This window comes from Galeopterus variegatus, unplaced genomic scaffold (assembly GCF_000696425.1).
Source record: "Galeopterus variegatus unplaced genomic scaffold, G_variegatus-3.0.2 Scaffold5844, whole genome shotgun sequence".
In the NCBI taxonomy this organism is placed as follows: Eukaryota; Metazoa; Chordata; class Mammalia; order Dermoptera; family Cynocephalidae; genus Galeopterus; species Galeopterus variegatus.
In genome coordinates, this window is record NW_007731955.1 from 96391 (window position 1) to 109182 (window position 12792).

Consider the following 12792-nt stretch of genomic DNA (forward strand, 5'->3'; position numbering starts at 1 on the left):
CTCATGCAAACATACAAAAGCCATTTCCAGAATTACTGTTCTTGCAGGAATGCTTTCTTAGACAAAGATACAGCAACAAAGTAGCTCTGCTGAAATGTCACCACACCGGGCCACCCCACCAGACACAACTGCACTGCTCTAAGAAAAGCCGCTAATCGCTGTGGTTAATTCTGAAAGTACTCAGAGTCACAGACGGGAAGTCAAAGAATTCCTTTTGAAATCACAGGCTGTCTCCATCTGCTGTCGGACAGTTGTAGACAAAGGAAGGCGTCCACATCGCCTAACTGGGGAGGACCCGCGTTCGTGTGGTTTGTGCTGAGGCTGTTCCCCTACACGAGGGAAGGCGTCATTGCCATCACAGGACCAGTTTTCATTTGACGGGACTTTCTTACTTTGCATTCAAAGATACAGCAGCAAAGTAGCTCTGCTGAAATGTCACCACACCGGGCCACCCCACCAGACACAACTGCACTGCTCTAAAAAAAGCCGCTAATCACTGTGGTTAATTCTGAAAGTACTCAGAGTCACAGACGGGAAGTCAAAGAATTCCTTTTGAAATCACAGGCTGTCTCCGTCTGCTGTCGGACAGTTGTAGACAAAGGAAGGCGTCCACATCGCCTAACTGGGGAGGACCCGCGTTCGTGTGGTTTGTGCTGAGGCTGTTCCCCTACACGAGGGAAGGAGTCATTGCCAGCACAGGACCAGTCTTCATTTGACGGGACTTTCTTACTTTGCATTTTGTAGTAATATTCTGATTTCGTTACACAGTGGAATTAGACTTTTACCTACATCAGAACCAAGATTAATTACGTCATTAAACTTGTCTGATCACAGCGCGGTCATGGTTTGCATGGCTGGAGCTGCCGACCTAGCGTGCGCAAGGCTGTGAGACCCAGTGGTCACGGCTGCCCCAGCTCATCTCTTTCCTCTCTCTCCCCAGGTTGTGTTGGAGGACCCAGGGGCTCATCTGGCCAGCCGGGACCCCCAGGCCCCACAGGTAATGTGCTGCGGGGGACGGGGGCACCCAGCCTTCCTCTTTGCGTCTGCGTTTCCCTGCTTCCCTCTCTGTTCATCTTCCCTCTGCCCCGCATCCCCTCACCCTGGATGTTGCTCCAGAGCAATGTGGTGATTGACAGGTAGTCCAGCTCCAGCTGGAAGGGAAAAATCCCTACACAGAGAGAGAACACAGCCCCAGCCGTGGCCCTTGGCGGGCGCCCACAGCAGCAGCAGCTACAGCCTCTCTCTAACACTGGAAAGGAAGCGCCCTCTTTGTGGGTTTTCATTTTATGCCTTTATAGCCCAGGGTACATGGAAAGAACCCACGGGAAAGGATTCTTTCTGGGGGGTTTTGATGGATGGGAAACAGAAATAAGCAAGGCTAGGACTTTCATCTCTATCATCCAGGAGGACCTGGGCACTGGTCTGCTGGCACAGTCCAGCCACCCCCACGAAAGCACCCAAGTGGAAATAGGGTTCTCCGCAACAGAGCCAGTGTCTAGGGGCAGCCATGCAGCCACGCTTTGGCCTGTCTGGTGCTAGCAGGTGGGGCACAGGGGACCACAGCTGCTCTCGCAGCCCCACTTAACTTGACCTTGCCCACCGGGCCCCGGGGTTCCTGTGGGGGACGAGCAGTGGGGAGCCAGGGCCCTCCATGCAGGTGCAGGAGGCGGGTTTGTTCCCTGAGACAGGCTGTCACGGGAACTCGCAGTGTCCATGTCAGTCAGCCTGGGCTGGACATTGTGCGTCCTCTGGCTGGAGCAACAGGACTTTGGCTGGAGAGGGCTCGTCCTTTAGGTTTCTCTCCTCCTCGGCCTGTGACGGGCAAGGGAAGCGGTCGGCCCTCTGAGGAAGGTCCGGGGGCAAGTCAGCCCCCCGCCCCATGCAGTCCAGTCTTCCGCGCAGCAGTGGCGGGGCCTCACCTGCGCAGGTGTTCCAGGCTCTCCCTCCTTCACACCTGATGCCCTTAATCCTGCACATGATAAACTGTGGATGAGGCCCTACATAAACTGTAAAGTGCTAAGCCAGTGTAAAATACAGAGTGGTACAAACAGCACTCAAAGTTGGAAATGTAATGTCAACTTCTGTTATGTGTCCTGGGCCTTTAGGGCGTCTTTGGGTGCATAGTGACCATAGGATCTATTGTCCTACTGGGGACAATAGGATAAAATGCAGGAGTCATTTGCACCTGGAGGCAGAGTTAAAGGTCCCTTATGTTGTCTTCTGAGAACTGAGCTTATCTTCCTTGGGCTGGTTTCCTCGATGGTACCTTTTCCCTGCTGCAGCTCTGGAGAGGTCTGTCCCTCCGCAGATCCAAGCTCAGTCACTCCCACAGCCATCCCCCAAATGCTGGAGGCTCTGGGACTGCAGTGGGATCATTTTCAGCAGCAACTGGATGGAAGCAGTGCCTGAAATATACACAAATTGGGTGTGAGGGCAGAGGATTTTGGTGAATATGTTTTGACAACATGAAGCTTACTAAGCAAAGGTTAATGAGATCTCATGTGTTAAGCAGATCATAGGCTAATGAGATCATGGGGTCCCAATGAGATCATAGATTCAATATTTCAAATGTGCAATGAGCCTAAAATTAAAAGTGAAAAAAAAAACAATATTCTTTTGATGTTAGCAATGCATAAATGGCCTTTTAAGCTTAAGTTAATCTGTGCACCAGACCTTGACCATCCTGCTGAGCCCTGGCTTGGAGAACGGGAACAGCTCTCAGCGGGAAGTGCTGTGTTACTTTGCTTCTAGACTGATAATTTAGCAAACAGCTTCCTCAAGATTTTAGAGTTTTGTGACTTCTGCTTAACTGCAGTTGCAAGGCCTTAAACCCTGGGAACATTCAGAAGACCTTTAAACTTGTAAAATCCTTTACGTTTTCTGGTAATCTGGCATCCCCTGCCTGTGTTTTGCAGGAGAGAATCTAAGTTTTTTCCTTTCTCTAGGTCCCTTATCTGTCTCCACCTTCCTCATTCCCACCAAAGCAGACCGCTTTGATGGGATCTCAGGCCTTCTAACCAGATTCCTTTGTGTGTCATAGAGATGGTCTGAAATTTGCACAGAGTTGTAAGATAATGACTTACCAGCTTACAAAAAATGACCAGCTTCAGGTCTTCCCACAAGTATTGATCACATGAGAGTGACACGTTCCATTATCCTGAGTCATCAAAAGATTTTCACTCTGTTCATCTGACACATTTATAGACTTACAAGTATATTGGAATTCTGAACAAATACATTTCTATACATCTGTGTATGAGACAACATCATTTGGCAGTGACTTCCCATCCTGCCCCGCCCAGCCAAGTATTAGGGGCTGTTTAAGAACATTTAATTACAATGGGAGATAATGGTCTAAGGGGAACAAGCTGCCATTCTCACTATTAATGTGCAAAGAGAATTAAGATGATTCCTGGCTGCTGGCAGGCGCGCTGTCCGTGGGTTCTGAGAGCACAGGTGAAGGGCATCTCTCAGCCTCAGACAGGCATAGAAGCACAGGAAAACATGTCTCGAGTTTGCCTCCCATATGAAAAGATTCGAATCAAAGATGTCCTATAGATTAGGAATTATTTCATTTAGCTGGTATGCTGGGTTCTGAGAGCACAGGTGGAGGGCATCTCTCAGCCTCAGACAGGCATAGAAGCACAGGAAAACATGTCTCGAGTTTGCCTCCCGTATGAAAAGATTCGAATCAAAGATGTCCTATAGATTAGGAATTATTTCATTTAGCTGGTATGAAGTTTTGTTTTGCTTTTAGTAAGTCACTTATTACAATTAAATAAGTCAATATTTCCTACATTTTGGTAGCTTGACTCTGGGTAGAGGACAGAGGAAACCTTCAAGGGAAGATCTTATTTAAAATGCTTAAGGTGTTGTAAACATTTGCAGAAGGCAATAGGGAATATTGAACAAATTCTGATAAGGGCTAGAGTGTTGTAGCTGGGGGAGATTTTAGCCCCTTGCTACTCAAAACGTGGTCCTCAGAGAAGCACTGGTGTACTCCAGCCTCCCAAGTAAAAAGATGGGAAACTGCCTTCCAGAGATGGCAAAACACCTGCCGGGGGCCACAAAGCTAATTAGTGATAGAAGGCAAAGCCATGACCCTCTGTCCAACACTAATTTCCCACAGAGAGTGAATTTTCCTGGACATTCTAGCAGAAAGCAGGAAGTTTGCAGTCGGTGGGCTCAGTCCCAGGGAGATCGGTAACAAGGCTGCCTCTCCATTCTGGTTGACTTTGTTCCAATGTCAGCATCACTCTTCCTCAGCTGCACACTGAGCCCTGATGTAGGGGCTTCAGTGGTCTGCATGATTCGTCCCCCACGTCCAAGCACCACAGGGTGCCATCCTTTCCTCCCGCCAAGTGAGCAAGACAGACACATTTGCAGTACCAAGCGCCTGACCCTGTTCTAGGTTCCTTCAGTGAGGTTCCTGAGGAACCGACATCTGTGCGTGACCAGGTGGGGTGTCCACTCGGTGTCGGGTTGTGCAGAATTCAATCAGGCAGAGCAAACCACCAGTCCCACTACACACATGCGGCATCTGGTTTGGAAATGACATTTTTATTAGACTGAGAGGTCAGGAGGCCTGCTAGCCCTGGCTGACAGAGACAGGGTGTGGATATGTAAGCACGATGGAGGCGTGCCACACATGGAAACCCAGGCAAGGCTGACTGCTTGGGGAGCAGAACTTTCCAGAAGGTGGAAACAAAAAAGGGAACAATTTTTAAAACATGGTCATATGTACATTCAAAATCTTGAACAAAGACTTGGGGAAAGATTTATTATTTTACTTTGTGGTCATTTTATTTAAATGGAATGAGGAGAAAAGGAGAAGGTGAAACAGAATTCTGGAAGGTTCTGGTGAATCTTCTGGGCCAAAGGAGTGACAAGCATCACATCAGGCCTCAGTCTCTCTGAGGTCCCTGGCGTCAGGTGAAGGGCAGGGAGGGCTCGCACGCACAAGGTTCTGGACCCTGGCCCTGCCTGCAGACCTGCTGCTCCCAGTGTGTCCTCGGACCCCGCAGTCACATGTGTGGGACAGAACACAGAGGCTGGAGGTGACATAAGGTGGACTAATCTGATCAGGCTTGTGGTGCCGGGTGTGGAGCGGGCAGTGCCCTCTCAGCAGTGCTCAGCTCCCCTGGAGAGAGGAGCAGGTGCCCGCAGGTGCGGTTCTTTCCAGGTCTTTCCTGCACTCCTCACAGTCAAGCCTGCAGAGAAATGAGAGCCATGCTGGGTTTCTGGTACACGTTCTCGGTCCCTCTCTTCACACACTGAATGTCCACGATGACAATGACTTTCTCAGCCCTCGTCTGGCCCTGCAGAGAAATGAGAGCCATGCTGGGTTTCTGGTACACGTTCTTGGTCCCTCTCTTCACACACTGAATGTCCACGATGACAATGACTTTCTCAGCCCTCGTCTGGCAATCGTAAGGAAGGGTCCACTCAGCTCAAGCAGCTCTGCAGAGCTTTTCATCTCACATGTCCTGATGTTGGCCCTGGATCTGATGGGGACAGAGCCAAATAGGATAAATTTCCCCCAGTAGTCCCTTATGGTTAGGAACATGTGCTAGTGTCAGTTTGCAAGCTGTGGCTCATGCAAGAACCTCTTACAGGTGGGGCCTCTGATGGTCAGAGGGGACCCAAGGCCACACACTCAACACACACCCAGGCAGGAGACATAATCCGAGGCTGGTCAGTGGCAGAGGGCTCAGACGTCTGGGTCTGGGTGTCTTTGGCTCCAGGGCCATCACCTGCCAGGGCTGGTCGCTTTCATTTCCTACGCAGGCTCCCCTGCTGCTGGGAGCACCTTGCTTCTTCCTGTCCAACCCCTGCCCCCACCTCCTGCCACCCACACACCCACTTTCCAAGGGGGGCGGTGCGTCACACAGTCTTCCCTTTCTGGAGAGAAACTGGGAATGTGGATGAAATTGAGTGAAAGGTCAGTTTTGTGACATCAATGAGTAACATCAGCCCTTTAATTAGAGGAACTTACATGGAGCACACGTGCTGCGCCAAGCACCGCTCCAGTGTTGACAAGGGTTACCTCATGTGGTCTTCCCAGTACCCCATGAAGTAGGCATTATGTTCTCTCCACTTTCCAGATGAGGAAACTGAGCCACAGAGAGGTTCAGAAACATGTCCAAGGTCACACAAATACAATAGGTACAGCCCAAATCCACACCCAGGCATTCTGACCCCCAGACCCGAAGCCCTTAATTAGTACAGTGTAGAATCCTGACAGTGAATAGAATTGTTATTATCATTTGAGTCCGTAAGCAGTACGTTTAAATACCGAGTATCACTCTGTGAGCCTGGCAGTGCTGTTTTTGGGTTGGACCCCCAGCCTCGTCGTCTCCCGGTTTCATAAGAGGCCGCGTGGAGTCGGTACCAGCTGGAGTCAGTGCCAGCTTGCTCATGCCCCACTCGTGCTCGTGGGATCTGACGTACTCGGTGGTTTATTTGGGTATTTAGGTGCCAAAGGCCTCAGAGGGACACCAGGACTCCCAGGAGCTGATGGAGCCCCAGGACTCAAGGGTTTACCAGGAGATGCAGGTCGTGAAGGATTTCCAGGACCCCCAGGTAAGCCAGGACCCAACCCGCATCAATGCCCCGAAGGTTCAGGAAAAGACGTGTGTGCATGTGTGTGTGTGAGAGAGAGAGAGAGAGATCAGGGTGCCCCGGCTCTGTCATCGTCTGACATTTAAAAACTGTTTTCGCAAATACGTGATGACAAATTTTGTTCTCATTCTTGGGAGATTAAAAATTCTTGACTTTTTCATCACTAACATTGTGCTGGATTTTTACAGAAGATACCTACAGATCTTGCAGGGAAAAAAAATAGGTGCTGCAGAAAGATTGTCCTCTGATTGATATCAAATGTGCTAAGGGCCACATAATGTTATCCTCTCCTGAGATTGTCATTAAAGGCACAAAAGCCCTCTCGTGATCAGTTCCCCATCTGATGGTCACTCACCAGACCCCACACAGAGGACACCTGTTTTTGCTATCTGTGGCCACGCCTGATCACTCTTCAGTTCCCAGCTTATCTGGATAAACGATCGTACCATCCCGTCTACACTTAGACACAGCAAAGAATCATGGAAGACAGTGGTTTAAAAAGCTTCAGACTTTCATCTGTATATGGAGGAAAGTGAATGTGTTTCCAGGAACGAGTTGCAGTGAAGAGTCCGGGTGCTGGCCGTGTGTCAGCTACTCTGTGACACAGTCCAGTGTCCCCAGACACAGCATGCACCGTGGCTGTGATGCAGACGGTGTGGGTGAGCGTGATGCTCCACGTGGTTGCAGAGGCTCTGTGAGCACGTGGTCTGCTTCTTTATAGCCGAGAGAGTGGCCGGAACTCCCCGCAGACATCACTTGAGTGGGCAGACTCGGCCCGGGAATGCAGGCTTCCTTTTTACGACATCATTTCCATGCCCTTGGAATTCCAGTCATCCTGTCTGTGACGGCCTCCTGCTTGTCAGCGTTCCTTCCACACTGGGCTCCAGAAACTGAATAAAATGATCTACACGTCTGGAATATCATACACAACAGTGGGACTGTTGTGTCCTTAGATTCAGACACTGCACAAATATTTTCAGCAAAGAGTCATTGAATCCTGCCTCTTTCCTGCCCTACATTGGATAATTGCTTTGAAGCTAAATGTAGAACTTTGTATCAATTCTGGATAGATTTTATCTTTCTGAACTCAGTGTTGCAGCCCCTAGCGATTGTTGCAGACCTTGATCCTGTCGCCTTTCGTGTGATGCATCTCTGCCTGCTTTGCAAAACTGGGAAGCGTGCTTCCTGTGTCTTTCACCAAGGCACAGGGAGAACCAGGGGAAAGTCTGCCATCTCCACGCCCCACGATGCGTCTGCATCTTTTTGTTCCCCCGCTGGGAACACGTATATGTTTAGAAGTTACGGCATTGTGCTCTGACGACCTCACATATACTAAGTATAAGTGCTCACTATTTTAAAAAGAGAAGGATAATAATTCTTTAACAGCTTCTGGCTTTGAGCATGAAGGGTACCGAGAACTCTGAGCGCACACTGTGTGCACAGGAACCGTGGGCAGAGCTCTCCTGTGGTGGACGGTGCGGGGAATGTGCCCATTCCCAGGAGATCTGGGCAGCAGCAATATGGGTAGGAAGCCGGTTCCCTACTGAAACGTAAGGCCTTACATGAACAGGGAGACTATGGACCAGAGGGAAGGGGTGAATGAGGACCTACACGTCACTTTTTAAGGTACTGAAATATACTATCCTTCTATCACCATGAGCAGAAGTAAAATGCCCGACTTCAGAGATCACAGAAAACAGATTCTGGTGCAGACAAAAGGTCTTCATAAGCAAACGCAGGTGCACAGCTCCCTGTGAGCAGCTGTTAACATTTCCAGTGAAAGCCATATCTCTTTATTATGCGAGTAAATCACACCGTGGAAACTGTGAAACAGGGTCCAGCTAATTCATATCATGTTAAGTCCAGACGCCTGTTCTGTGTTCTGGGCCCTGGAGTTCCAATCCCTCCCCAGTCGCAGGCGGGGCTGGCTATACAGTCCCAGGAAGGGCCCGAGGCCTTGCTTGTTGGATATTTGTTAAGTCCAGACGCCTGTTCTGTGTTCTGGGCCCTGGAGTTCCAATCCCTCCCCTGTCGCAGGCGGGGCTGGCTATACAGTCCCAGGAAGGGCCCGAGGCCTTGCTTGTTGGATATTTCGGGCTGGATATGCCACATGGAATGGGTAGAAAGTTTCTATACCCAAATCTAAGGTTGCTGAGCCTTGTGTGAATTGGATCCTTTCCCGCAGAACCGTCTTTAGAGCGGGGCCTGTCCCCTGTGCATCCGGCTGAGGCGGTGATGACCTCAGAACCCTCCTTCCGAGCACACACGCGACTCTCAGCTCTGGGGGTTCAGTAGACGTCACCTCAGGGCAGAGTGCACCAAAAGAGGAAGTGACACAGTGAGATCATCTGACCCGGGGCACCAGCAACAGGCACAGGAGGGCCACTGTCCTTCCGTCCACACACGGGACATGACAGTTTCCGCAGTCAGTATGACAGAAGGTCTCCATTCCTCCTCAGGCATCTCCAGGCTGACTGCTGACAAGGGACCTGTTACCAGGGAGGTGGGGGGCGGGGTGTGAGCTATGATGGCTCCAGGCCATCTCACCTCCGGGCATTTCCCATCCTGTGACTCTGCCCCTCCCTTGCACAAACAACCTAGAACGTCCCACGAAAGTTAATATTTTGGGATTATTTGTAAAACATGAGAGCCCATGAATTATAAGGACATATGGCCAAGGAGCAGTCAGTTCTTAAGGCTCTGTTCCCACAGCTCAGTCGCAGGGCTGGGACCAGGTGGCAGAGGCAAGCAGACGGTCAGCTGGCAGAAGGACCACCTTGTGAGAGTTGTAGGCTCCAAGAGAGGCAGTGGGGCAGGACCTTGAGCTGAGTGCTGCCGTCCGAGAACCCTGTTGCAAATGGTTGCTGTTTCCAGCCTCTTTCCAACACTTCTAGAATATCATAACCCTGACCTGTGGTGTGGGGGGCCACCTGTGTTTCCTTTCAGGGTTCATAGGACCCAGAGGATCCAAAGGTGCAGTGGGCCTCCCTGGCCCAGATGGACAACCAGGTCCCACGGGCCTGCCAGGGCCAGTCGGGCCCCCAGGGGACAGGGGGCTTCCTGGAGAAGTCCTGGGAGCCCAGCCCGGGCCCCGGGGAGATGCTGGACTGCCCGGACGTCCAGGGTCGAAAGGCTCCCCAGGAGAGAGAGGCCCCCCTGGATTCAGAGGTGAGTCACACATGGGGAGCAGCCGAGGGGCCAGTGCCAGCTCCTCGGTGACTCCCAGGGCTGAGTCCAAATCCCTCTGCGGTGTTGGTAAGAAGCCACAATCTATGCGGTACTGGTCTTGCTTTTCTTCTCCCCGTGGAGTGTCAACGTTGCTTTAGAACGTTTTTATGACAATAATGTGTTTTCTTTCTATAGCCAGTAAAGTATGGCCATTCGAGACCTTTTACAAGTGTGGGTTGACTAGTACACTGTTCTCAGGGCTCACTGGTTTTTACAGCAGGATTTGTGCAGTTGGTTTGGAGAAAAGATGGGCTGGCCACCGTGGTCGGAGGTTAGAGAGGAAGACAGGAATAATGTGGGATGCAACTCAATTGGCTGGTGTAAAACCTGATGCATTTTTCTAAATGTCTTACTGTCATTTCCCGTGATATCAAAGTATGTTTAGCAAAGTAAAAAGACCACCTGTTGTTTGATGACCAAACCATGCATCAGATGGCTTTAAGTATCCAATTTCTGCAGACCTGGCACTGAGAACCCCAGAGCCCCTGTTTACACTGGGTGAACCCCATGCTGGAGATGGCTGGGTCATTGAGACCCGCCACTCGGCATTCCAAATCAAAAGTGAAAATGAAGGATAAGACTGTGACTTTATGCCCTGACTACACATCTGTGTATGGCCTTGTCATCAGTCCCTGCTGCCACCCCAGGCCGAGGGGGCTTCTGGGTGGTGCAGGAGGCACTGCCCCTCACCCGATTCTGCCATCATCCTGGGTCAGGGGTCCTGTACAGGAGGACACTCAGGCGAACTCACCAAGCTCAGGAGAAGGACTTGGTTTTCAGATGAGCCTGTCAGTCTCCTAGCAAGGCCTTGAGGGGTGGGACCCGGGGCAGGAGGGTCGTGATGATGACCAGACTAACTGGCACTCATAGCTGCTGACACTGGCGAGCAGAGCCTCAGCACGGAGGCCACCAGAGAGAAAGGAGGAGCTGAGATGCTGAGTGCAGCGTGCACACATGTTCATACACATGCCCGTGCACAGTCACATGTGCACATGCACGTCCCCTCGTGCACATCCACACGCGTCCATCACGTTCCCACATGCACACAAATGCTGTTTTGCACTCACACACTCATCTACATCCACATGCATGCTCATACACACGCCCATGCACCCACACTCATACATGTATACACACGTTTGCACACACACACACACACACACACACTAATGCACACTCACACACACAACACTGAACCGAGCCAGGTAGTGCAGGCCATTGGATAAAATGATTGAGCAATGGAGACCCTGTGCTGGGCCGTCTGGGTCTGCCCTGTGCAGCTTTCCTGCGGCTGGGTCAGTTGCAGAGCACAGGGTACAAACCAGCGACTGTCTGCAGAGAGGCAGGCCTTGGCGGTGTTGAGAGGATGCAGCTCTGTGCTCCTGCCTTCCTGGTGATATTTAAATGCGTGGCACCTTCCACCTTCACAGAAGGCCCAGCGGAGCACACACATGTGTGTCCAGTGTGTTCACCGTCACTCTGTTCTGCAATCCAACTGCAAAAGTCCTGCCCTAGCTCTTTTACATGAGGGTACTTCACTGGCAAGCAGAGCCTCAGCACGGAGGCCACCAGAGAGAAAGGAGGAGCTGAGATGCTGAGTGCAGCGTGCACACATGTTCATACACATGCCCGTGCACAGTCACGTGCACATGCACGTCCCCTCGTGCACATCCACACGCGTCCATCACGTTCCCACATGCACACAAATGCTGTTTTGCACTCACACACTCATCTACATCCACATGCATGCTCATACACACGCCCATGCACCCACACTCATACATGTATACACACGTTTGCACACACACACACACACACACACACTAATGCACACTCACACACACAACACTGAACCGAGCCAGGTAGTGCAGGCCATTGGATAAAATGATTGAGCAATGGAGACCCTGTGCTGGGCCGTCTGGGTCTGCCCTGTGCAGCTTTCCTGCGGCTGGGTCAGTTGCAGAGCACAGGGTACAAACCAGCGACTGTCTGCAGAGAGGCAGGCCTTGGCGGTGTTGAGAGGATGCAGCTCTGTGCTCCTGCCTTCCTGGTGATATTTAAATGCGTGGCACCTTCCACCTTCACAGAAGGCCCAGCGGAGCACACACATGGGTGTCCAGTGTGTTCACCGTCACTCTGTTCTGCAATCCAACTGCAAAAGTCCTGCCCTAGCTCTTTTACATGAGGGTACTTCTGGTAGACTTTTTAACAACTTAACTATTTCCTGCAGGCTTCAAAATGTTTGATCATAAAAACCAAAAGTGGCAGCAGGTTTACTTTCAATGCCTTATTAGGTCCCCTNGTTTGATCATAAAAACCAAAAGTGGCAGCAGGTTTACTTTCAATGCCTTATTAGGTCCCCTTTATGACAAGCTCCATACACCTTGTTTAGGCAGAATATTTTGTTTGGTAAAAGTTCTAATTTCCAAAGCATTGAAACTCCTAGTAACTGTTTCAGCTTCGACTCAGTTCACCAATGCCACAGTGCAGACAAGTTCTGCTTCTGCCTAACTAGCCGTGCGGGATCAGTTCCAGAGACACGCAGACTCATCCCGTATTTCCGAGCAAAACCTTCCAGATAACGTCGTTGCACAAGTCCACAGACGAGATGCTAGTTAGCTGAGGGAAGCTGATTTTTAGTAGTTCCTTTTTTTAATAGATGTTCTACAAACAGAAGCTGACCTGAAATATTCATCTTTGAAGAAGTAATCACAATAAACAACTGAAAGAGCAAAATCCCCCATGCCTGATTTTTCCAAGGCAGCCCTGAAGCAGCAGGCGTTATTTAGTCATTTATCCGCAGCCTGTCCTGTCCACTTCTGCAAGGGGCACCCTCCAGGAACACGCTCCAGTTATCTCATGGGCTAAGTTCTCTAGGCTCACCCACATCTCAGCGTCACCTAGTTATAGACGTTAACTTGTGCTTGTCAGACCCTGCCCTTG

At 50.6% G+C, this 12792-nt stretch overlaps 1 protein-coding gene across 1 annotated transcript in view; it reads left to right on the plus strand.

The window, feature by feature from the left end:
* Positions 1–12792, plus strand: part of COL4A2 (collagen, type IV, alpha 2) — a 112112-nt gene that overhangs the window by 64831 nt on the left and 34489 nt on the right. The window contains exons 26-28 of the mRNA XM_008590103.1: positions 941–997; positions 6475–6582; positions 9568–9789. Of these exons, the coding sequence (XP_008588325.1) occupies positions 941–997; positions 6475–6582; positions 9568–9789 (387 nt within the window). The remainder of the gene's footprint in view (positions 1–940; positions 998–6474; positions 6583–9567; positions 9790–12792) is intronic.